The sequence below is a fragment of the Mus pahari genome, chromosome 10, assembly GCF_900095145.1.
Source record: "Mus pahari chromosome 10, PAHARI_EIJ_v1.1, whole genome shotgun sequence".
Classification (NCBI taxonomy): domain Eukaryota; kingdom Metazoa; phylum Chordata; class Mammalia; order Rodentia; family Muridae; genus Mus; species Mus pahari.
Window position 1 is genome coordinate 29,776,007 of NC_034599.1, and position 27,237 is coordinate 29,803,243.

General features: G+C 48.1%; 1 protein-coding gene across 2 annotated transcripts in view; it reads left to right on the plus strand.

The window, feature by feature from the left end:
• Kirrel3 (kirre like nephrin family adhesion molecule 3) overlaps positions 1-27,237 on the plus strand; it is a 550,681-nt gene that overhangs the window by 453,313 nt on the left and 70,131 nt on the right. For both annotated transcript variants that reach the window (XM_021205877.2, XM_021205875.2), the window contains exons 3-4: positions 389-538; positions 6,025-6,174. In XM_021205877.2, coding sequence (XP_021061536.1) covers positions 389-538; positions 6,025-6,174 — 300 coding nt within the window. The remainder of the gene's footprint in view (positions 1-388; positions 539-6,024; positions 6,175-27,237) is intronic.

Sequence of the window (27,237 nt, forward strand, 5' to 3'; positions counted from 1 at the left end):
CCTATACTAGTCACCAAGGCCTTATACTAGTCACCAAGGCCCTATACTAGTCATCAAGGCCCTATACTAGTCACCAAGGCCCTATACTAGTCACCGATCGCCTGGATTGCCAGGTTAAACTAGAACTGCATGACTCCTGAGCAAGTGAAGTTAGGTGGGAGTTGAACACAGAGAGGGGAAGTGGCATGTCCCATGGTGACTGAGGCTCATCCAGAAGGTCAGCACTAACGCTGCATAAGAGAGGGTCTGGAGTCTGGAGTCTCAAGCCGGCCCCTGAAAGAGGGGAACTCGGCTAGAGTTGGGTTCTTGGGACAACCTGGCTCTGATTCCAGAACATGAAAGGCTCTGCTGGCCTCAATGACTGACAACTATGCTTCTCCCTCCCCAGGTCAAGTCTACTCCTTCAGCCAGCAACCCCAGGACCAAGTGGTGGTGTCAGGACAGCCAGTGACTCTGCTGTGTGCCATCCCTGAATATGATGGCTTCGTCCTGTGGATCAAAGATGGCTTGGCTCTGGGTGTAGGCAGAGACCTCTCAAGTGAGTATTTCCAGACTTCCTCCACTCATACAAAAGGGTTCAGTACAGACGCTGCCTCCCATAACTGTTCTAGTATGGAACTCTATATTCCACTTGGGACTCAAATGCCCAGCCAGCTCTGCACCTCTCCTGACAGCCCAGGCCTGGATCTAGATCCCCTAGGAGCCCCAGGTGCCTCTGGCTTTGAGTACAGATCTCCACTCTGGTGGCCGGTCCTACACCCAGAACAGGATTCATTCCAAAGCCAATGTGATCCTCACAAAGTCTAATTCCGAACATCATGTGCTCCTGTTTCTTGGCCCAACATGAATCCTCATTTATCAAGGCATGATCCAGCTTCCCACCCAAGGAGAGAGCCAATGAACTGAAAACTCACAAGAAAATCTGCTTCTCCTAGGATTCATCTCATGATGGGAAGAAGAGACAGGAAGGGTTCACATTAACTGCCAACCTTGTTCAGTCACCCGGGCAAGCTGCACCGTGGGGGCCTCCTGCAGCTGCTACTGACTGGCACGTCAACTCTGTAGTTTGTGCCAGGCCGTATCATTTGGTAACTATTTTGTGTGGCTATTTCAGAAGCTCATCCAAACACCTTGCCAAACTACCCTTTCCCCAGGGCATAAAAAAACCCACAGCCATTCCATGTCACTTGACCATTCTGTCATTACTCTGCCCTGGACTGGGCGAGCAAGGGCCTGATTGCTGGGCTGAAGTGTATGATGAAATTCAGAAGGACAGATCCGGGTGTCACTCACCTGCCATCTGGGAACGTCTAGGAGTAGAGAATGGATGAGAAGTATGCATTCGACTGGGAAGTAGTTTCTCCTCGTTCATGCTGTGCAGCTGCAGGAAAATAAAAATCGAAGTGCACTCAGAAACACTGGGGCTGGGAAATTAATATTTTAAAATATGAGTTATGTCTTGCCAAAAAAAAATGTATATTGAAACATTATAGCAATGGTCAATAGCAGTCACAGGCCTAATGCTGCAGCCCAGCTGAGCAGAAATAAAATACCCAAGAATATCTCCAAAATATACTGTGCTGCTGTAAAGTTTTAAATGTTATGGGAACCAGCCAGCTTCAGAGATACTCAGCTCTGGTACCCTAGGGAGATGGGGGAATGCAATGACCTTCCCAAATGAGGATTGCTTATGCCCTGGACAGCTGTGAGCCTGGACCAACACCATGACTGATAAAGAAGACTGTCTGCGCTCCTGGTCAGTGGTTATCAGCATTTTGTTGGGACCTTGTCTCATCAGTCAGTGGCCAAGTGGAGGTCCCAGGTCACAGGGACAGATCATAGAATTGATATCAAGACACATCGATTGCATCTCTGATCTGAAATTCCATACCTGGTTCTCAAGGATCCAGGATCTGGGTGCTGATGCTAAAGACAAGTTGACCCATGGCCTGAGTTGGCTTCCTCTCCAGCTTGACTCAGTCACTAAGGAAGATGGGTCCTAGACTCTCTGCTGCAGAGACCATAATCTCAGGCTCCTGAGAGATATCTGTCCTGTATTTAATCATCTATCCACAAAACACCATCCTGACAATAATGATAGGTTCTCACAGTTCCATACATACAACTTACGGGCCAGGTACAAAAGGGACAGAACAGAGTACAGCTGAATTCAGCAAAGACTTGATGAGTGCATAAGACAGGGGATCTGAGGGGGCCCGTGTCGCAGTGTGGCTCTGTCCTCTTCCATTTTAGCTGTGTTACCCCACTCAGTATACCAGTCATGAGTCTCTCACTGACACATTAGTGTCTTTCTGGTCGCCAAAGCTGAGAAACCAGAAAGAAAATGTTTGTCAGTACATTCTCAGGTGCAGATAGAACATTTTCTCCTAAAAGGCACTTCTCAGATGCCTCATGAGTCTATGATTATCCAAAGGGAGCAAAAGAGTATAACCCTCTGTAATTGAAAGGGGAACAGAGTAACAGTTGAAGAAAAATAAACTGACTCAACTATCTTACCGATCTAGTTGGATGAGACCCTGCCTACTCCCAAAGAGAGACAGACACCTCTACTCTACCTCCCTGCCATTTGTACTTTTTTTTCACTATGTGTGTGTGTGTGTGTTATGTGTATATATGCTTGTGTGTGTGGCTTTTATTGATGTTAAGAGACACCAAGGTCACAGAAACTCTTACAAAGTAAAGCTTTTAACTGGGACTGGCTTACAGTTTCAGAGGTTTAGTCCATTATCATCATGGTGGGAAGCATGACAGCATGAAGGTAGACATGATGCTGGCAAAGAGCTGAGAGTTCTACATCTGAATTTTCAGGCAGCGTGAAGAGAGTGACACTGGGCCTGGCTTGAGCATTTGAAATCTCAAAGCCTGGCCACAGTGACACACTTCCTCCAATAAAACCACACCTACTCTAGCAAGGCCATACTCCCTAATAGTGCTACCGTCTACTGAGCCTAGGGAGGGATTTTCATTCAAACCACCTTTATAGAACAGGTCAGAAGTCAATGTTGGCTGTCTTCTTCAGTCTCTACCTAATTTTTGAGACAGATTCTCTCACTGAACCCGGAGCTTACCAGTTGGCCATACTGACTGACAGTAAGCCCCAGGGATCTACTGGTCTCTGTTCCTTGGCCCCAGCACCACCACACCCAACATTTTGGTTGCTAAGGATCAGAACATGAATCCTCACACTTGCACTGAGCCATCTCCTTTGCCCTGACATCGTCTGTATTTAAATTAGCATGTATAGGATAGGGTGACATGGTAGCTGATAAGTTTTAGCACTTGGAGAGGTAAGTGCAAAACTGACATAAGTTCAAAGCCAGCTTACATAGATTATCCTGTTGAAATCTTCACCTGTGAGACCCCCCACTTTGCTGATTAGGAGGCTGAGGTCCGACGGAGCTAAAGCTCCAGGTAACAGAACAAGGAAGAGATAAGCGGGAGTTTGATCCTACACACCATGACCAGAACCTAGACATTCTGAATCGTTGCCTCCTTTGAGAATACAAAGCAAGGATACCAAGGACAGAGCTACAGACTCCTCCAAAGCTGCCCTCCTGTGTGTGTTTTCCAAAGAAGCTGCCAGTCTTGGAGATAGCATCGAAGCTCCCTGCCTAATTAGGCAAATACAAACGAACCCATCACTGATGTTTTCCACAGCTCATGAGAGTGAAATCCTGCTGCTGATAGCTTGTAAGACAACAACAACCAAAAACAAAAAACAAAAAACAAAAAAAAAAAAAAAGCCCACAGTTCCATCCAAGATGCCTGCAGGGGACAGATCTAATTGAAGAACAGCAGGACGGAAGCTGGGCTGGAGGGCAGGGTGGACAGCTGCACAGAGGCCAGCAGTAGTTGGCAGCCCTGCTTCGCCTGCTTGGGCTTACTGCCTTTGCCCATCAGAAGGCAGGCAAGTGGGAGACGGGTAGGCAGTGTCCTCCTTGGGTGCAGCTGACCCTTGGCATCACTTTTGGTTGGTCCAGCTTAGCTGTGGCAAGCAGGGTCCTTTAGGGTCATGATGAGGACATTATGGTCTCAGGTGTAGAAGAGCCCGAGCCCACAGATCATGCTGCCAAGCCTTTTGGAAGTTCATGGATCCCCACCTCAGTGACCAAGGATAGGCACTGATGGGTCCTGGTACAGTCAGCCACCCTGTCCTGTCTCTCATCCACCCTTAGCTTATCCAGAATGGGCTCTGAGGAGAGAAAGCAACCAGGACAGAGCCAAAAGAAGGAGCCAATGCATAATCCCACAGGGCAAAGTCTGTGGGGAGAGCAGAACTCAGGAGAGGGGGTAGATGGATAACATCCTGATAGGACAAACGAAGAGGCTTAGAGCCCAATACCACAGAGAACAAGGGGCTGCCTATAGCCAGGGCTGCAGTCAGTGTTTGCATTCAGCCTGCTGGCCACAGCAACTGCTGAATGATTCATCGTCTTCAAACTTTTACTTATCTATTATTCATCGCCAGTGTGTATGCACTGAGGCCCCAAATTCCTAAGTGTCCTGAGTGCCTCCTAAGTGCTTAATCAGGCCCTGGGGCCTGGGGTGGGAGGCAGGAATGCCCAGAAGTGGGCAGGTATGGTGCATGGTGCCCAGCTTTCCTAGATGTCCCATACTCTTAGATTCCTGGAACAAAACTTCTCTCCTGAAGTCTCTCTTGACCCCTTTCAAGTAAATAAATCCCTGGTCCCTTTTCCTTCTGTTTTTCTCTTGCTTGCTCTTCTATTTGTGAATCTCAGACTCTCTCTCCCTCCCTCCCTTCTCTCTGTCTCTCTCTCCTTACCCCCTCCCCTCCCTGTCCTCCTCCCCCACTGCATTGCATTAGCAAACACTACTGAATATGGATAGCATCTTCCCAGAGCCAATACCCCATAGCCATGCCTGCCTGCTCAGCATGTCCTATGCTTTGTCTCTAACACTGACTTCTCACATTTTCCTTAGACCTTAGAACTACCAGTGCAAACACAGACACACACACACAGACACACACAGACACACACACACACAGACAGACACACAGATACAGACACACACAGACACACACAGACACACACACACACACACACACACACACACACTGGAAAATTCTTGCTTTTATGCTGAGTTTCGCTGAGATCAAAGGCCTGAGCAAGGACCACTCGGCTCCCACTGCCATGCCTTTGTCACAGGTACCCACCCCACCATCCCAGCTCCAATCCCCCACCCTACCCCCTAGCTAGGAAGGGAGGCATCACTGTTCTCTTTTTCCTCTGAAGGACCAATCACTTTAGCCCATGAAATAAATTAGCAATACACAGGTAAACAGGGGGAAATGTGGAAGTCATGCATAAAGTAAAAGGATCAATAAAAGGGCCCAAAGGTTGGGACTCTGAAAGCACATTGAGGGAGCCAATGAAATGGCTCAGCAGGTAAAGGTGCCTGCTGCTATGCCTTATGACCCGAGTACAATCCTTGGGACCAACATGATAGAGAGCACTGACTCCCACAAGAAGTTTTCTAACCTCTGTGGGGGTGGCATATCTGTGTTCACACACACACACACACACACACACACACACACACACACACACATAAAGAAACAAACAAGTTTTAAAGGGGGGTATTAAAAAAAAAAAAGAAACAAAAGCCTGGGGTTGTTGGGGCTGAATGTGCCTGAGAATTAGGACTAGTAAGGAAGCTACTCAGGGGATGTCTTACTATAGACATAAAGTTTCCAGTGTATTAGAGTCATCAGAAGGCCACCTGACCTCAGCTCTACCCAGGCCAGGCATCAGACCCACTAGTCAACCTTCCAGAAAGATTTGCCTTTGGCAGAAGGGAGGAATTCAGACAGGAAGACCTCTGCCTGAGCCACTGTTCACTCGATGTATAATTGCCTTTGCAAGGGAGATTTTTTTTTTTTTAAGCCATTCTATTTAAGAAGTCACAACATCTCCAAATGGCCCCCTGGAAACTGGCAGCCAGACTATTTTGATCTCTTACATTTCTCTGCTTTCTCCCCAGGTTACCCCCAGTACCTGGTGGTGGGGAACCACCTCTCAGGAGAGCACCACCTGAAGATCCTGAGGGCTGAGCTGCAGGATGATGCCGTGTATGAGTGCCAGGCCATCCAGGCTGCCATCCGGTCCCGCCCTGCACGCCTCACCGTCCTGGGTAAGTCACCAAACACAAGCATGTAGGGAATGGCATAAGGACTCTGAGAAACACCAACAGTTCAGCTACTGGAGGGTCCTTCTACAAAGCTAGTCATGGGAAGCTCGCCTTTGGGTTTCATTCCATCTGGTTCCATCTACTTCGGCCCTCTCCTCTCTCTTTCCATCCAAAGGAGACAGGGAAAGGGCCCCCACCTTAGGAAATCATATTGCCACCAGCCTATTCTTGTCCTACCCCATGTATTTGGCTGTACCTCAGGAGTAGATGAGGGTCCTAGGTGTTCTACAGTGTAAATGAGGCCAGGCCTGTTGCAGCAGTGCCTGTCTGGAAAACAATGTGACAGGGACTGAAAGACCTGTCTTCCAGAGCTGACCTCCAAAAAGGTCTATATGTCCTGACCCCCTCCTAAGAATGAGTCTCAAGTTTGGTCCTCCATGACTTCAGTGTGCAAAGACCCTTGTTCCAGAGGCCTTCAACCTTGGTCCCCTTGGAGTCCTGGTTCTCGGGATATCCCAGTGAGAGTTCATTTCATGTCCTTATTCTTACAATTTTCATTCTTGGGGTTTTTTTTTATTTTTATTTTTTTATTCAAATGTCCCTGGGACAACCTTCCTGAAGAGGTCCCCACTCCCCCCATTAAGGGCAGACATGCCAGAAGATGTAGAGAGGTGGGGACTTGTCCAATGACACCTTAAGCTTCCCAATTTTGGTGACGAGTTCGGCCTTGTCATCTCCTTCGTCTGGCCACATTTTCCAGAGAAGGGGGCTGTGGGGAGACAGTTCGTTCACATACGAGGTAATCACTCATAGATGCAAAGTAGCTCTCAGCAGTTCTCAAAGTTCATCCAGACTGGGTCACGGATTGTTACTACGGAGAGAAACTGAGGCTCAGAAAAGCAGAAGGCCTAGCCCGAGATCTCCCTGCCTGTTCCACCTCCCTGGCCCCCTAGGGTTGCATCTCTGCCAAGTCCATGTGGATAGGGCCTGGGCAGGCGAGAGAGGAGCTCCAGCCTGGCCTTGGCTGCCTCCTGGCAGCTGCTGTGGAGCCCTGATGACAGAGTCGGCAGCTGGGATGCTGCTCAAGCTCCAAGATGAAATATTTAAGAGCGTGTCGGGTTATCTTCAGATCTACACAGCTAAACGCAAGGGGTGCGTGATTCCAAGAGCAGGGACAGACAGGCCACAGAGGACCATTTAGCAGCTGCTGGGCCTGAGCTGAGGCTGAGAGGGGCCGCTTCAGAACCTCACACACCCCCAACCTGGGAGCCAGCTCTGCCTGGCAGGAAAGGGGTGGGAAAGCCTTCTGCAGAGCAGAGGGGTTGGGAGATGGGGCCAGGCAAGGCATGCTTTACGGGAGAGACAAGGACACTCCAGGGAGGAGTAGCCATCTTCTCTTGGCCCTTGAGATGGGGCTAAGTCGAGAAAGGGTTGCCATGCATTGTAGGGCTGAGAGAGTAGATGGGGAAGACCGGGTGTGCTTCCTGGTTGGGGCATTGACTACAAACTGGCAGAACAGATCTGCCATGGGAAGCTGTAGGATGTTCACCTTCAGAGACCACTCAGCCCCCGGCCTCAGAAAACCTTCCTCTGCCTCCTCGCACCCTCCATGGGGCTGCCAGAGACTGCTGGAAAGAGAGGACCCACACAGAGTCCATTCCTGGGATGCCATGCAAGAGCTAAAACAGAACGTTACCTTGTCTTCAAGATATAGAAAACTCACCAGCTAAGCCTGGCCACTTACGCCTCCTCACTCCCTGCTATCTCAGTTAACCAACAAAGCACGCTGTATTGAAACTCGATATTCTCGCATGTACTTTGCTGATAAACTTTGGGGGAGACTCAGAGAGGCAAAGACATGCACAGGAGGTCACACAGCTTAATTAACATTTAAAAATCAAGTCCACATTTCCTAGCTGCAGACCAACAGTCCTTGCCCAGTCTTCTGGTCCCAAATGCCAGCAGAATGTCACCTGTCCTCCTGCTTAGAAGCCAGCCTTCTCAGAACAGGACCTCGGGATTCCATCTGAACAGACCCAAATTTGTTTCGGGGTCACCTCTAAAAGATATTCTTTCTCCTCTGTGTGTCAGTCAAAGCCTTGGCCTGGCACTGTGCCTGGGGCGCAGAGCTGGGTTCGTGGGGTTGGGATATGAGTTCAAGCCTCGAGGCCAGCTGGAAGACTGAATGGTAAGGACCCATCCGGGTACTCTGAGAGGATCCCTGCAGATGGAACGGAAGCTCCGGGTAGCATCTCCTTACATCAGCCATTCTCCCAGGCAAACTGGATTGGGGGGGGGGGAGGCTTCCAGGCTCCACATTCAGGACCTCAGCTATTTCTGCAGGTGAAGAGTTCCCACTTCCCCACCCTGGGAAGTCAGAGGGTCTCTCCCAGTCTTGCAGATTCTCTCTAGGTTCCTGATCCTGCAGGGCTCCCCTTCTACTACCCCTAACTGGTAGTCAACCTTGCCACTGGAAAGGGTTCCAGGTCTGGGGATAAAACACATACAATGTTTGTTAAGGACTCTTAAGGTTGTTAGAGCTGCTTCCCTTCCCAACCAGCTGAGACCCCCTACTTGCTACACTCTGACATCTCAGCCCAGGAAAGTGTCTGGGCCAGCTCCCCGAGGAGGGAAGCTTTTCCTGTGTTCCAGGAATAGGAGAGCTTCCTAATTTACTCTGTATTTGCCTGAGATAGATTTTTAATTAAATAAAGTAAGAGCTTGATTAGAACCTGTGGAAGATGTGAGGGCAGAATCAGATGGTATTCCGGCAAAATCGCAAAGCAAACACTCTGGCTAGAATACAGGGAGTCCCCTGGAGGTCTTCCATCCAAGCGCCAAGTGAGGAGGGCAAATACGAGAGATTATATAGCCAGCAGATGTGCACTGTTAAAATATGCATCTGCCGGCAGTGTGCTCAAAGAAGCCAGGGGGCCAGCTCTCCAAGCCTGCCTAGCTCAGCTCGGGGAGGGAATGGGGACCAGCCCAGCAGCCAAGCCTAGAGTCACAGACACATTAATTAGCATTGTGTTTGCAGCACTCAGATGTAATCAGGCAAGAACTGACTCTGAGCAGAGCTTTCCCTTCCCCGGGAGGCAGAGGAGAAAGGAGCCAGAGAATGAGGGGAAAGTGGGGGAGTGAATTGTACCTATGAAGCTGAGCACCCCAGACAAATAAGCTATAACCCTGATTATCGTCAGCTTGAGTTCCCCCAGCCATTCAGCCAGCTGTCAAGGGCTGCCCTTGACTTGGCCCATGTCAGCACCAAGATCTTTCCAGACATACATCCACTCAGGAAGTCTTTCTCTCCAGGAAAGAACCTCAGACTTCAAGTCAGCTGTGTGACCCTGACAGGATTCCTCAACCTCTCTGGGTCCCAGTTTCTTGGCCTGTGGAATATGAAGTGATGACTAAACAAATGGTGTCTAAGAATTAGTCGGCTCCCAAAAGGCCTTATTTCCAGTCAGAGGAGTCCAGTATGGTATGCTGCACCAACTATTTTAGGAAAATGGGCCATTCCCCACCGGAGCCAAGATCCGAGTGGTGCCTGAGGCAGAGAAGGTAACTGCTCGTGGTGCTTTAGACAGCAGTCCACCTTGAAGCTCGGAAACAGGACCTCAGAAAGTCCTATGAGACCTTGGGCCAGGCCTTTCTCGGTACCCCACTTTCACACACGCTTAGTCGTCTCGGGAGCAGCTTGGTTTAGATCAGCAGTTCTCAGCCTATGAGTCACAGACGACCCTTTCACAGGGTTCATATGTCAGATATCTTGCATTTCAGATATTTACATTATGATTCATAACAGTATCAACATTACAGTTATGAAGTATCAATGGAAATAATTTACGGTATTAAAGGGTCACAGCATTAGATCTAGAATCAGTGGCTTAAATGGTAAGTCACAAGACCCACACATACATGTGTCGAGCTTTGGAACAGTAGGAACCCTGTGGAGGAGGAACCCTTGATGAGGAAAGAGAGTGCCATCTAACAAAAAATTGTATGGCCCTCCACCCATCTTAAAGCATTATACTAATGTATGCACGACAGAACCTCCACGCTTACCATGGGCAGGAGCTTCAGGGTCAGGACTGTAGGGCACCATTACACTTGATCTTTCCAAATGTCAGAAGACTCAGGTAGCCAAGACTTCCACTGTAGAGGAAGTGGAGACCATGGACTTGATCATGAAATGTGTCCTGAGTGCTTTTCATTTCTAATTGTTCAAGATTCCTCAGTAAGTGGAAGACAAAGCCATCTTTGGCCCGGTGAAGCTTGCATTTAGCCGGGTACAAAGCAGCTGATGAATGACCATCAGATTCAGCAAGTTTACTGTGTCATTATGTTTCCAGGTAACAAATGCCATGCAAAAGGAAGGGTGGAGCTGAGGAAGGAGGACCACAGTGGGAACAGGAGGTTGGATGTCACCTTGTTATTAAAAGGGCTTTGCTGGGGCCATTCTCCCATGCTATCTTCAAGGCTCCCGTTAGAAGGCAGGTTTCCTAACCAGGCATAAATACTTTAAGACAGAAACTAAGTCTGTGAAAATAAAGAGGGCAATATTTCACAATGACACCAAGCCTCGGACACCGAGAGCGCAAGCCAATACACTCCTTAACTTGTTCTCCCACAGAACGGGCAGCAATTCTGAATTCGTTACTTCTCTTGTTGTTGCGACAAAATGACAGAAATGCTTCTGCAACCTAACTCGGAGAGGATTTGTTTTAGCCTAGGGCTTAAGGGGATAAGGCATGGCAGATGGGACCAGTTTAGTCCAAGGGTAAGTGTCGCCGGCCAGGTTTCTTCACAGCAGTGGAGAGCAGAAGCAGGGAGGGATGAAGGCGGATGAGCAGCTCCCACTTCCTTTTTCTCCCATTTATTGTCTGGCCCACCGTCCCAGTGGATGGCGCCACCTACATTCAGCTTGAGTCTTTCCTCCTCCATTAATTCTGTCTGGAAACACTCTCTCACACGTGCCTGGAGGTGCAACTCCTGAATGGTTCTAAATCTCATCAAGTCAGCAATGAAGATTAGCCATCACCAGCTCTCAGTTCATAATCCCAAAACTATAGACGCTACAGAGCGGAGATGTGACTAACTTGTGCACTTCCCATCACGGATGTAGAGCTGATGGGATGCAGAAGAGGGCTGGCTTCTAGATGGTTCTGAATCTAGATACTGGCTGGGACAACCCTATCCTGAGCTACTTGACGTAAAATGACACGTATGTAGACACAGTTAAAACATTTCAGAGGAGTGGAGGGAATTTGTCTCTATACAAAAGGACCCAGAATGCCTGTCATGGCCCACAAGGTCCCCGAAGTATGCCATTAGCCCCAAACACCTGCTTTGCTCACAGCACTTCAGAGCCTGCCTCCAGCCTTTCCTACAACCCTTTCAGCATCTTCCCTTGGCTAAATACTGCCCATCTGACAAGATACACTTTAGGCATCACCTCTTCTAGGAAGATCATTCCTGAAGATCCCATAGTCTGACTATAGAACTGTGTTTCTTCTGTCATTTGTAGGCTCCATGGCAACAACATGTTATATAGAGAGTGATTTCTTTCTGTCTGCTTCTAACGTGGAGTCTGACAGGAGCATGTAGCAATCTTCATACCTGGCCTGGAAATACACACTGGGTGACCAGTGAATGTCCATTATGGCAATTGAAGCAACAGGACTTGGGGACAGTTGGAGAGGAAGGATAGTGTAAGCAGAGAGTAGTGCTAAGCTTACATGAATAGTGTGGCATGGTGTTGTATGGTGTGATACTGAGTAATTATTATGTTGTATAGTGTTATATATATGTGTGTGTGATGTATGGTGTGATGTCCTGAGACACGATATTGTATTGTATGATATTGTATGATATTGTGTTTTGTGAGGTGATATTGTATGGTATGGTATTGTATGACATGATATTGCGTCATGTTGATGCTGTGTGATATGGTGTTTTATGGTGTGGTGGTGTGTGGTGTGGTATGGTGTTGAATGGTGCAGCCCTATGTGGTGTGGTTGTGTGTAGTATGACCGTATGTGGTTCTGTATGGTGTAGTATCAAATGGTGTGGTGCTATGTGGCCTAGTAGAATGGTATGGTGTCACGTGGTGTTTGGTTGTATAGTGTGATGTTGTGGTACCTAATGTTCTGTTGGGTAGTATGGCATGGTATAGTGTGGTATGGTATGGCATAGCATGGTGTGATGGGGTGAGGTATTTTGGGTAATATTTGGAGAGACACTATAGGCTCTCACTTGGGTTTGGAGCCCAGACTCTGGAAGCCAGATTGCCTGCACTTAGAACCTGGCTGCATTCCTTTATTGGCTGTGTAACCTTGATGGAGATACTCAGCTCCCCTGTGCCTGCATATGAAGTGGGAGACATAACCATAGTGCCTTCATGGCGGCAAGAATGACTTAATGAAGCAGCATATGCAAGCATGTCTCAAAATAGTGCCTGATCCTCAGCGAGACACGAAAGCATATGGCTGTTATTATATTATCTAGCACGATCGCTGCTATTACTGTTCAGTGCCCAGAATCACCACCAGTAAAAGCCTCCTTCCCAGAGAACCAGCTTCGGGCCTAGAGAAGCTTGTTCACAGAAACAGCAGGCGGGAAGCTGGATTCCCGGAGGTCCCTCCCAGGCGCATGCAGGGAAGACAAGCAGAATTGATTCTTTATCTCCTTATTAAGTCTGTTTAGCCTGGGCTGTGGCCTGGTCTTAGGTGCTGTATCTCATTTGGGCTGTGTGCCTGTTTCCTGCCACATTCATTACCCTCAATCACTCCCGAATAGGTGCAGCAAACAAGCCAGAGATGGGAGAGGAGAGAGAAAAAAAAAAAAAAATCACACAGAAAAACATCCTTATCTTCCCAAGTTCCATACGGGAGGCAGCCTCAGCAGTCCGCACCATCTCTGCTGCACTCCACGGGACACCAGGTCCTTCCCTCTCCTGCTATGCCTCTCTGGGTGGTCCAGACCACCCCCCCTTATTAGCCATTACCCACCACCTTCTTTTCTGGTGTAACTCTTCTTACCTGCCCCCTCAGGTGACAAAATGAACACAACTAAAAGCTATGGCGTTAACTGACTGAAGCGCCTCCCTTCTAAATTCAAAGGCTCAGGCTCAGGAGTTCGAGACGGTGGTGTCCTGGATCTACAGTTGGGTTCTGTATCTGCCACCCTGAGTATCTGCACCACAGTCAACGGGGCCAGGAGAGATAAGGGCACTCCAGGGTTACACAGTGCTGACCTGCAGGGTTGGGTCACTCTGTGGACACTTGTCATTTCCACCTCTTTGGACATGGGGCCCCTCCCTAGCTAGGGTCATCTACCATGGAGAGAAGTGAAAAGGTATCAGAGAACTAAGCCACTCTCAAGGCTCCAGGAGGCCTAGGGAGCCATCGGGGTGGTGGCAAACATGAAGTTTCCATTCCCTGCCCTCACACAGGGAAGATAGCAGAGGCACAGGCTACTCTTCAAGAGCTGGGAAGCCAGTACCAGGCCTGTACTTCACAAGTGACCTGGAAGCCTAATGTGGCCTGCCCAGAGCCTTACTATTTAAAGGTGGAGGCGACATCACAAACGGACCTCTCCGCAGCTTCTTGGGCTTTCAAAGCCAGGACATGGAAAAGCAGGGATGTTCTTAGGAGCCCAGTTAGGATCTGATGCACCCACAAGGGCACTCAGTCTCCTGTCCCGAGACCCCACCGTCTTAATACTTTCCATCCACCCACCTCCGTGTCCCCACCTCCATCTCCAGAGGACTGGGGCCCACCAGGGCTGCCCCTAAAGTGTGATGCTACCATACCCAGAACAGTGGCAACTCTCCAGGTCCACATAGAACAGGAGGTCCAGCCTGGGACTCAAAATCACATATTGCTACCCCTAGCCCTGCCACTGCCCAGCATGAGGGACAGCACCACAGTGTTTACAGCTCTGGCTACCTTCTCCCTGGTAAATCCAGGAGCTTGAAAAGGTGAAGTAGAAATCCATCCCATAGTTTACCTGTGACTTTCTCATAGCCACTCATGATTTGGGGGGGGGGGGTGTCCACACAAAGGGTATTGTTCCCTGAGTCCCTCTTCCCTGGCTTCTGAGAGCAAGGATAATATGTCCTTCTACAGTTTTAGTCAAGCATGACCCTGAGCCGTGCAGAGCACACTCACCTACTCAGCAAATATCACACCACAGAGATCTGCAAAAGTCAAGACCAAATCCTCTGGTGTCTGTATTCGGTGTAAGACCAACATCTCTATGCATCCTTCACAACATCCCTGTGCAACCTTCAGGGATCAAATGCCTGCCGAAAGCCCTGGTCCATCCTACCTTCTGTGGGTCTAGTTTCTCCGGCATGGGTTGCTTCTAATATCCAGGCAGGCTTCATAAAGCACAAACAAGAGAGCTACCTCTGCCCTGGTACCCTGCTAGATTTCTCGTTCAGGATATCCAGATAATTACTGGCCATTTGAACAGACTCCTGCTCATGCACCCATCACCACCCACCTAGACACCTCAGTCTCTGAATTTACACACATAGGTACATATGCGGCCCTGATATACACAGACAAGGACATGTGTGTCCCTGATATACACACACAGGTACATATGCATCCCTGCGCACAGGGAATAAGAGTGCAGCTACATCATCAGTGCCTACCCTGTAGAAAATCGTGAGAATGATGATCAAAGGGGTCAGTCATTGTTGGAAAATGGACCGGTTCTTGTGAGGTGACAAAGGTATTAACTCTTATCCTTTGTCAGGCCCAGAGAAGAAAGAAGCAGATAGAAAGCCAGTTCATCAGCTTGAGTCTGCTTCTCTATTGATTTCCCCCAATGACAAATGAAATGCAGAGAAAGAGTCACCGCAGATAGGAGTGGAGCAGGAATACCTTGCCACACACGAATGAACTGCCCCTTTCCTGTCCTGGCATCCTGGTGTCAGCCCTGGGACTCTGAGCCAGCCCAGGGTGAGTCTAGAAAGACTGAGTTGGACGGGGAGCCCTCTAAGGGCTAAAAATAGCTCATCGCTGCTCTGCTCTGACCTCAGCCCAGGCCTGAGATGAGGCTTTCATGGCAAATTATGGATTTAAAACTGGCAATGAATCCCCATTACAGCATGAAATGAGAAAGGAAAACGCCGTTCAACAGAAGCCTTTCCCCGGCGGCCAGTGGGCTGAGGGAGGGTGGGGCTTTAGGAAAGGTTTAGCGGCTAAGTTACACATCCACACACCCCACTCTAGGAGCAGACTCATAGAGGTCATAGACAAGGTGAGTGGGGATCTGGAAGAGTGGGCGGGGCCCCAACCTGAAGAGGGTATCCACCACTTCACGCTAGGCCAAACACAACAGAGGCAGGGGGATGCAATGCCCTGTGACCAGAAGCCAGGTTCAGACAGTAATAGATTTTCTTTATCTTTTGAGGGAAGGTAGGGTTGGGGAGGATGCAGGTATGCATATGTGCATATGTGTGCAGCTGCATGCAGAAGCCAGAGGTCAAGGCTGAGTATCTTGCTCCATCCCGCTCCAGTTTGTTTGTTTGTTTGTTTGTGTTAAGGCAGGATCTCTCACTGAACTTGTTCTCACCAACTTAATTAAGGTGACTAACTATGAGCTTCCAGGGACCCACCTGTTTCTTCATCCCCCCATCCTCCTAACCCAGGGCTGTAGCTACAGATGTGCATGCCCAGCTATTTATGTGCTTGCTAGAAATCTGATCTCAGGTCCTCAAGCCTACCCAGGACCCTTTACCAATTGAGCCAACTCTCCAGCATCCAGTGATTACTTTTATGTAGGAAAAGGATGGCATGCTGTGAGTGGAGAGGCAGCTCAGTGGCTATGAATACTTGCTCTTGTACAGGCTCCAATCCTAAAATCTACATGGCAGCCTATGTAACTCCAGTTCCAGGGGATGTGGCGCCCTCTTCTGGTCTCTACAGACCCCAGGCTTGCACACAATTCACGTACATAAATGCAAGCAAAGCACATAAAATTTTTTAATGAGAAGATATCTCGCTGCTTCTGGAGTGGGAATGGCCTCAGCTTTGTTATTGTGTTGCTTCAATTGGTCCAGCCATGTGCTTTGGGGTATCTACGCTGCCTTTACAAGCTTCCCCAGGAATTGGTACAGCCCCTGAAGCTATCATCCTCATACCATCCCTGCAGGCTCTAGGGATGATCAACACAACCAGGAATTCTCTATTCTGCTCCAGCACACCACCAATACTGCAGATCCTTAGCAGGCCCAGCTGAGCCCCATGTCTCCCTCCACATCCAAAGTCCGGCCATTTACTCTGATACACTGACCTAGGGGCACCAGAAGAATTGCCATCACCTTGAGAATAGACACATAAGAACAACCGCAGGAAGTGTTGAGAGGTCAGAACATCTTCATAGAACCCAGTCCTTGGTTCTGGCATTTAAAGATATAAGGTCTATACTAAATGCATATTTAAATGAAGAGGGGGAGGGGATGGGAAGATGGCTCCGTGGTTAAATGCTTGCTGTGCAGATGTGAGGACCAGAGGTCTGATTCCCCAGGACCCACATAAATGCTAAGTGAGGGTGGTGTTTCATCTGTAATTCCAGCCTCAGAAAGCAGAGGCAGGGATTCCCCACAGCAAACGGGCTAGTAAGACTACCCATATCAGTGAGCTCTGGGTTTGATTGAGAGACCCTGCCTCATTGAATATGATGGAAGAGCAGAGAGATCTAGATCAACTCCCAACACCAACCTCTGGTGTTGTATACACATCCAAATGTCTGAATTCCCATACACAGGTGCGCCCACACGCGTGTAAACACATATGAGAAAAGATAGGAAAAGAAAAAAATTAAGTGGGGAGCTTTAACTTACTACAGAGATGACTTGGTGGGGAGAAACTCCCTCTCAAATATTTGAAGAAGGAAAATAGATTTCTTTTCATGGAGCTCAAGAGCGGAACCAGGCTGGGCAGGATGTGTTCTGTCTTAGCAATTAAAACTGAGAGTCAGAGCTTAGTGAAGTGGTAAGCGTTCCATCTCTTGGAGTATTCAAACAGACACTGAGTTTCTACAGGGACGAAATGAATTTATCCACAGATGGAGAATCTTATCCTGGGTCAGAGCTCCAGGAACTGGGGGGCTGTTCTGAGGGAGAAGACCTAGAGTCACATCAAGATGTCCTCCTCTAACCAGTATCACAACACAGTGTGCCATGGCTCTACATACAGACCCCACTCTCCCCACCAGTGGAATATCAGCCTAGATCAAAAGTCAGAGAAAATGTAAAGACACAGTGCTACCTCCAGGGTGGTAGCCTTGTTGCAAGGGGAGTCACAGACAGCAGAAGTCATTGAGTAACAAGCAAACCCTGTTGTAGCCTGCAAACCTAATAATAAGATCTTGATATGCCGTGGGCATGTCATGATGTGATCCAGAGCGTACGGACTGTTACAAGAGGAGTCAGAGCCTAATGTGACCTAGGTAATGTCAACCCCATGCCATGCACACCAGCTGCAAAAATAACGCAGCAGCCAAAGAGCATGCCAGAAGGTCCAGACAGTGGCAGTGAAACACAGGCACCTCCCTAAAGGAATTCCATGGGACTCTAAGCTTGGACAGTATCACACATGTGGTTTAATATGGAGTGGGAAGGGCTTTTCACCAAGGTAAAAGGCAAGCTGAGACTTTGTACAATTGTAACTGAGTGTGTCAAGGCTCCCGTCAGGAAAAAAAAGGCATCTGCGGGGATGGTACAGGACATGACAGTGTGTCAGAGCAGGGGTGGTAACTTCATCAGAGCTGGCATCTTCTTCACCCATGCTTAAGACACTGGCATCCACTCACAGGCAGCTCTGATCATCAGACCAGATTGCTGATAAGCACAGCGATAGGACCTAGCTTCAAACCTCCAGCCCCAAATCTGTTGCTCCCAGACCTCAGGCAGCTGCCCCTGGATATGCGCCACTGGGCACATCATCTGTCCACAGAAATGGCAGGCTCTCAGCTGGTTCTGAGGAGAGAAAAAAAAAAAAAAAACAAAAACAAAGACAACTCCAGTTAGTTCCTCTGTATGCCTTCCAGGGCCCCATTAGTTCACATGTGAGCATTCCCTCACCCTCTTGCCAACTCTATCAGGCAGACCCTCGTCACCAGAGAGGCCCATTATGATGCCCAAGCTCACAGAAGAAAGTTAAAGAGCCAGAATCGGAACTGGCCCTCTCCAAATGCTGTGCAGACTCACAGCTGCCTGCCTCCCACAGGCAAACATGGATGGTGGCTCGGACTCCGTCCAGCATCTGGAAGCTGTAGAAGCCTTTCAGGACCCTCATGGCATCTCCGGGCCCACAGAGCCAGAGTTTTATCCTGGACAGTTAACTAAAGGTTCCAGTTAACTGAAAGGGCCCTTCCTGGCAGGCCCTGTCCCTCAGTGCACCTGGAAGATAGACAGCCACATCAACCTTCTGTCCCCTCAAGTCCTGTTGACGGCTGCTTCCCTCTCTTCTTGCCACATCTCTCAGGGCTTGACTGCTGCCCTGGCTATACGGAGCAGGTTTTTCACAGGCCCCAGAAACTCACACACACAGCTGCCCCCTTCTCACAAGAATAAACAGCTGAGCCCTACAACCTGAGAGGACTGACAACAGAACCACTTGCCTTTTCACAAAGCGGTCAAACGTTTATACAGAGGAAGGTCTTCCCATATGTACATATGTTAGGAAAGGCTGGGAGATCGCACAGATGGCATCTGGTGATCGTGGTGATGAGAAAGAAGGGTGAGGGCCATACACCTTCTACAGAGGAGCTGGCTCTCCTCTAACCCAAACACACCACTTCCATCACTCTCTGCTCACTTCCCCCAACACACAGACACTAGGATACTGGAGATAACCCATTTTACAGATGGATCAACTGAGGCTAGAGTCTGCCTCTCAGAGTTCTGCATCCACAAAAGTATCTGAAACTATTGCATCTGTATTACAGGCTTTTTTTTTTTCTTGTCCTTATTCCCTAAATAATACAGTGTAATGGTTGTCCGTGTGGCACGTACATTGCATCCAGCATGGTGAGTGGTATACACAGGATATACATGAATATCATGTCGTTTCATATGACGGACATGAGCATCCATGAATTTTGATATCTAAGAGAACGTTTTGTCAAACATTTCCTAATTATTCTGTTCCTTTTGGTGTTATAGAATTATTTTCTTAACCCTATTTTCAAATTGTTCGTTGCTAGTATAGAAAGATAATTGGTTTTGTATAGATGGAGTCACTTGTCAATAAACCCCTTCATCTGCTAAAAATGCATTTAATACGCCTGAGCTGCCAAACATTCTCGCTTAGCCACATGGTGCATTGTAGAGTAACAGTCACATACCTTCACTAACATGGGCTGCTTGGAAACTATGGCTCACTGCCCAGCCTCTTAAGAGTGTGGAACCACATCCGCCAACCCAGGAAAAGACAACTCAAAGCACAGTTTGCCCTGGATGCAAGTTGCTTTCACACCTTCATAAAATGGGAAAAAAAGAAAAAGTCATTAGTTGAATCATCATCCTGTAAGCCAGGGACCCTATGTACATGGCGCTCGGATCATGTGACCTTGCTGACAATTTTTTTAATCTTTTTTTTTTTCCTGTATACAGGATCATCTTGTATGTACATAAAAACTGTGTAAATTTTTCCTGGTCTGCAGACTTTTATCCTTATTGTACCAGCCACAACTTCCAGTCCAATGCTGAATGCAAGTGGTGAGAACAGACACTCTAGATTGGTTTCCAAGATTACAGAAACTCATCCCACCACACTATGTAATGCCAGCTGAATGGTTTCCATCAACGCTGTGAAGCAGGTTGAAGTACCCATATGTTCCTACTTTGTTGAGATGGTTTTTTTTATTTAATTTTTAACTGACATACAAAGCTGTGCATGTTCGTGGGGTACAGTGTGATGCTTCAAAACATGCATATGTTATACAGTGATCAAAGGTAATTAGCATATTCGCCACCTCAAATATTCAGAATCTCTTTGTGGCAAGAGCATTGGCATCCTCCGGTCTAGCTATATTAAAATGGGCATGACGGTATTGCTAACCATGGTCACCCTGTGTAACATGACACCAGAACTTATTTGTCCTAGCAAATTATAACTTTATACTAATGAGTACTCTGTTGAGAGTCAATGTCTTAAGTAGTGTCAGATTCTGTGACGTGCTTCTCTGCTTTCTTAATATGATCATGTGGAGTTCATTCCTTATTCTACTAATGTGCTCTATGCATTGGAAATTATCCAACAACCCTTCGGTTCTCAGGATGAGAGCATCCCATTTGGTCACTGTGTGGTGTGTCTTATGTTTGCTAACTCTGTTGAGTAGTTTTTACCTATATTCATGATGGACAGCAGTCACTAGCTCCTTTTTCTTGTAATATCCTCATCTGTCTTTAGAATCTGGGTGTTTACTGGTCTTGTAGAATGAGTGCAAAGTTTCCCTCTTATGTTTTTTGTTTGTTTGTTTTTGTTTTTGTTTTGTTTTGTTTTGTTTTTTGGAAGGTTCCATGAAGGAGTGATTCTTGTAACTAGAATTCATCAGTAAAGCTATCTAAGTCCAGGGCTGTTGTTATAGGAAGACTTTCATTATTCATTTAATTTCTCTATTTGATTTGGCCAATTCAGATTCCTCTCTGGAATTTAGCCTTTGTACAAAGGCTTGTGGAAGGAAAGGAGTTAGCTGTCAATCTTGGAGCCAAATCCACCTCAAAACCTCAGTCTTGAAAGCAGTAGAGTAGCAAAAGGATTCTTAACAGAGGGGGAAACAGGGTTGCTCTAGACCAATATGTTGGCCAGTCCAGGCTGCTGGGACAAACACCAAGCCGTGGGTGACTTAATTCTTTATTCTGCACAGTTCTGAAGTTGGTCTTCATTCTTAGAACAGGCACCAGCCAGGCTAAGCTCTGCTGAGCACTTACTTTAGGTCCCTACTAGTCCTTTCCTGGGGCATGACCACAGACAGACAGACATTCCCTCTTCTTTTACTAGGGACACTAACACCATCGAAAGAGGACTAACTACCTCTCTCATGATATCATCTAACTCAGTCAGACTTCTTCCCAAACGCCTCATCTGTAAACTTTTTTTCCATTGAGCGTTGGGATTTCAGCATCCGTGGGTGGCCACACCACTCTGCACCCACCGGATCTCGTCTCACTGTGGAAGCTAAGCAGGGCTGGACCTGATTGGGACTTGGATGGAAGAGTTCTAACATATGAGTTGGGGTTCAGGGTATCCATAGACAATCAACCCACAGTAGTCCACCACTGCAGTTTAGGGGAATTGTAGTTTGGAAAGGTTGAAGTACTGCCTCACATCATATACTGTTTATAGAGCCAGAGCTATTCAACAGCCATGTGCCCTGCAGAGGGAAATTTCCTCATGGGATGTACAATCAGAATCCCTCCACCTAAACCAATGAGACCCCTCTCCCCGACTTGGGTACAGAGAGGGCAGGTACACCAGCTTGGCTCCTGTTCCTCTTCCAGCCTCCAGTGTCCACCTGCCTCCCAGGCTAGGACCCCACCTCGGTTTCCACATCACCTGGACAGCTGCTGTCATCACCCACTGGCACCAAACCCCATCCTTTCCCAGAAGGTCTCAGAGCAGGCCTGCCACCAGCCCAGCAGCACCCTTTGCACTCAAGAGCTCAGCAAAGCTATTGCTTATCTGCCTATGAAAATGAGAGTCCTTGGTTATTATCTATATGGCAATCTTATCTAAACAGATTGGGGTGGCGAGAACAGAGAGGAAAATAATTAAAGGGGGAGGAGGTGAAATGTTGACATTATTATTATTTAAGTGCTGCAAAGCTTTTAGTTTGTGTTTTTATACCGGCGACACCAACGAGGGGCGGGGTTGGAGGGGAATCAGCTGGGCCGATTATCTAAGCTGCACACCCGCTCACCCCTCTGCCTCACTGCCTGTAAATCTTATTAAACAGCTTCCATTGGCAAGACAGAAAAATAATTAAGGCAAAGGTGGGCGAAATGTTGATGTTATTACTGTAATGCAATGGCCTGATCAGCTTCTACACCAATGAAATGCAACGGAGGGAAATCAGTTTGCAAGATTTCCTTTCTGGGGTGCTAAATGGAGCCTCGGGAAGCTGCGTTCCGAGCGGAGAACAGTGACAGGCCAGGAACGGTTCCAACCCCATGTCTGTCTCTTAGGAGCCTTTAAGCCCACAATTTACCTTTTGACTGTGTTCTATTTTCTCACAAATCCTTTATTTCCCACTTACTGAGTGTCTAGAGACACCACACCAAAGAGAAAAAGGAAGAGAGTGAGTCTCCAGCCGCTGGTCTTAAAACCCCATAACTGAAAACAGTTCTCCAGGGGAGCCGGTTTTAACACTCACTGAAAGCCAGGGCTTAATTGAATTACTTTACCTCCAAGGTATGCACTTCTAGAGGCAAGGACTTCTGACCACACCCATCTTGGCCTGCCAAGGGGCATGAAGGGGGTTATCAAGACAGCCCCAGGCTCATACTGCCCATTCTAGAGCTATCTTTCCATAGCCGTGCTGGTTGAATGAGGCAGGGGTCAGGCATATGCTGTACGGGGGCAGCAGGGGTTGGCAGGTGAGTCACGCAGCTATGGCCTCACTTTCTGAGTAAGTGGATGGCCCGCTCGAATGGCTGAACCCAGCTTCATGAGCCGCGGCTGGCAACTAGCAGACCAGAGAGCAAGCTCAGAGATGGGGCTGGTTAGCTCCCAGAGTGTCGTTAGAGGGTTTTTAATAGTGATTGCCAACATTTAAGATTCTGGAGCTTTTGTATGAACATTCAGATCTCTGGTTTCTCTTGCAAAGCCTTGGCAGTGGTAGGCCCATTTGCCTCTTTTGGCAGCCATCACAGAATGCCTGTTCCCTCTGGCAGATGTGACTGACATTCTAGTCCCTTCCCACCCCTGACCATGGCTCACCTTGACGGCAGCACGCATACGGGTCACCAAGTTAGGATGGCACCCCTGATCTCACCCACCCTTCAGCGAGATCACATCATAGGTGAGGATAAACTGAAATGAGAACAGGAAAAGGGGTGGTGGGATGGCAGAAACAAATGCCCTTGTTGTGCCAGGGGAGATGGCAAGGGCAGGCTTTAAAGACTTTTGTAGGTGAGGTATGAACATGACTGGAATTTGGACAAATTAATCGAATTGTCATGGGTGATTGGGCATGAGTTTCTCTCTGCTAACAGCTGTTCTGGTTTAAAGAGCCCAGAATTTGGAACTGAACTTCCTGAATCCATACCCTAGCTAGGAAGTGCTCCATGCAACGCATGTATAAGGAGAGCCCAGGAAGAGCTGGGGTGGTTCCCCCTTATTTCACCTTCCCAGGAAGGAGGAAAAGTGGTTTATGGGGTATGTGTGAAGATACAAACAAGTGCCCATCTGGAAATGCACATCTAAAGATCTGCCTGTGTGTCCCTGCCTCCCCCACACCCCCATACAAGCTTTCTTAGCCTCTAAGACCCACCTGGATCCTCCACTGATGCAAGATGGAGGAAGGCCATGCATGGGCCTACAACCATACCCAGCCATTCACGCTTGGGCCAGAGCCAGGCTAGCTTCACATTCTGCCCACCAAGCTGCCATCTGTAACCTCTGCCACGTCCCTAGGAGTCCACAAGTAGGGGAGGCTCCTACTGATTCCCAGCTGTACCTTTGTGCTAGGTATGCCCTGCCTTGGGCACAAGGCTCACAGTCAGGAAATAAGACCCATAGGAAAAGGCAGAGAGAGGCACATCTGAGAAAGCCCAAAGATGCTTCTCTCCAAGGTTGCAGATGGCAGAACTGGGGTCATGTGCAGATCCAAAGAGGTGTGCAGAATTGGCAACAACCAGCCCAAAGGATCTAAACCAGGTAGAGTTATACCTCTACTCCTGACATGGTACAGGAGTAATGTTCCCTGTTATAACATCTTATATTCTGGGCAAAGGAGTCAATGAGACCAACATGACCACACCACCACAAAGGGAAAAAAAAAAAAAAAAAAAAAAAGAATGCAAGAAAAATAAAGCCCATGAATTTTGTTTTCAAACAGATCAAAGAGAGTCACTGGTCTAACCTGTCACCACAAAGGCTTGGGGTCTAGCCTTTCCACACTGCTGTAGCAGTGAGTTCTCCAAAGGCTACGGGCTGGGTTGCACTGCAGTAGCCACTGGCCACCAAGGGCTCTTTAAGTTTAAGTGTGAATGAACTGAAGTTAAGCTTCAAATGCAGCCCCTCCATTGCACCAGCCTTGTTCAGTGCTAAAATCCCAGATGGCTTTGGCAAGGCTAGTTTAAGTGGGATTTCAGCATTCCTGAGTCCTCTGGTGGAAAGCAATTAATCACACCATAGCAAGCCCATTGGCATGCAATGAGGAGGCAGGCTTGAGAGTTGGACCTGAAAGAGAACAAGGTGGTTTAAAGCATTGGTGCCAATGCAGTTGGTAGATAGCAGCTTCTAATTAACTGGTATTCAGTCAGTGATTCTCCAGGTCTGTGTTAAATCCCTACTGTGTGCATTGTACCAGATGAGAGGGGGAGATGCAGAGATAGTCACACATCCTCTGTGTGCTTGGTGGCTTCAGTCCGGAGGGGAGGGAGGAGCCCTATCACCACATGATATCACAGGAGGCAGAAGAGCACCTAGAAGTGTCCAGACAAATGCTAAGGAGGCATCATATCTGCTAAGGAGGCCTAAGGAACCTTCCAGAAGTAACAGCTTATGAACGTCCCCAGGTGGATAAGGGGAACTCGATGGCTGGAGGATAAAATCCCATCACAGTGACTTGAGCAAAGAGGCCCAGCTAGCAAACACCACTGTTTCTGAGGGTGTTTGGCAGTGCAGTGAGTGTTGGGACTGACAGAGAATCAGAATCAGAGGAAAGGGCCTTGAGCCATGCTAAGGAGTCTGAGCCAGGCAGGCAGTGGGGAGCCGTGGTTGTTGCCCAATGTGATAATGGATTCAGTGGTGTCCAGAATGGAGCTGTGCAGGATGCAGAACCTGGGATATAAGGACAGGAAGTGCTGGGTAATTCAATTCTGGCTAACAGAAGTGGGATGAGCCCAAGCTTGCACAGATACTTGCTAGAGGCAAAAGAAAGAGATGGTCCTGGAACAAGAGGCACGAACCAATGAGAGAGGGCCCTTCCATCTGATTTCGTCAGGGCGTCCACAGCAATGCCTTTAACCCGGTTGAATCCAGCAGTGGCTCTAGGAGGAAGTATCCCATGCTGCACTGCGCACTGTGCAGGGTTGTTTTTGATGTTCCAAGCCCCTTTGTCCTGATCCCCTGAATAAATGAACTGATGGAGGGATTCCATGGTCACTGTAGAGGAGAGAGAAGGCCTCACCCTAGACATATATGGAGAAAGCATGCCTCATGGGACCTGAAAACACGAACACACACCCACCAGCTCAGTTCCCCAAACTGCTCTCTCTGCCTCTGTCTCCTTCGCTTACAGAAGGTCGGGGATGAGTTATGAAGTAGTGCTACCCTCACAAGCCCCCTGCTCCATGGTACTCAGCATGCCCCGGAGACCATTAGCACCTCTCAGGGAATATTTAACTGAAAACAATTTCTAGTCGGGATCTGTTATAATTACTAATTAGATCTGATTATAATTATCTTTCACTGCCATCCTTTACCTGACACGCGGGGTAGTGCGACGCCTGGCAACAATTAGCAGCAAGTCTTTCCTGATACACTGGATGATTAGAGACACAATTGCAGGGTCGGGGGGAAGAACCTGGCTTATTAAAGGGAGGCCTCTGTTTACCGAGGAATGTTGTGAGCAAATTAGATTAAATTAATGAGAAGAAACTTGGAGAGAGGAGATGGGCTTTTTATTTTTTTTCTTTTTTTGTCTCTGCTGATGACATCATTTGGGGGAAGGAGCTCTGTTCCCCTTTATGGTCCCCTTCTGTCACTAACCTCAGGCCTCAAGGTTTGGTAGCCACCATCATTCGGCTAACCCAGTCTAGACCACTGCAATACAGTGTTATTGACTGTGTGACTTTGGACAAGTTTGTATGAGAGAGAAGACAGTGTAAGCTAGATGCTATAGCCAATTATCTGCATGGTCTCTGAGAGGGTGAAGAAAGTGTTGTGTATGTAAAATGGACCTACAAGCTTTCTTGGGGCAGAGACAATAGGCATTTTGCAGTCTCCGGGTTCAGCTCCAAGATTGACAGAAATGGTAACTAAAGGAAGGCTTGCAGCAAGCCCCTCCCCATGCCATTAAGGGGCTTCCTCCTCTCCAAGAGAGGCAGCTGCAAAAGAAAGGCTAACCAAGGCGGACCATCCCCCAGCAGACACACTCCCAGGGCGTGCCAGTGGGGCTTCATCAGTAAATTAAATCAGGGACTTTTCAATTAGTGTTCACTGTGAAGAGAGAAAGCTGGAAGCCTGCCACGCATCCCAGGGAAAGTCGGCTCACCTCGCTAACCCCGAGCATCTCTGTCCATAAAAACTGCAGAGTGGACTCTGAGCTAATGCTGAAAAGCAGAGGAAAGATCCAGTCACTCTTGGGGACAGGGCCACATGGCTGTTGAGTTGTCAAAGTGGTCGTTGTAGCCTGACAGATGGGTTAGGGGGAGGGAGAGAGGGAGGGAGGGAGAGAGAGAGAGAGAGAGAGAGAGAGAGAGAGAGAGAGAGAGAGAATGAATGAATTAGACTGTTGGCCTAGACTAACAGTGAAGTATCCTTGCTGCTACACGGAAGAGGGGCCAGGGCCATACCAAGATCCATTTTCCTCCCCAGTCTGGTGCCTATACTGGGAGGCATCACAAGCACACCTGGAGCCGCTAGGCAGGAGCTGCGCCATGCTGAATAATCTTGCCAACACATGGATTTAGGGCATATCTAAGTTACTTTTCTGTCGCTGTGATAAAACACCATGACCAAGGCAACGTATTAAAAAAAAAAAAAATTTAATTTGGGGCTCACAGTTTCAGAGAGTTCGAGTCTCTAGCTGTCGTGGTGGAACACATGGTAACAAGCAGGCATGTGTGGGGCTTGAACAATAGCGTTGAGCTCACAT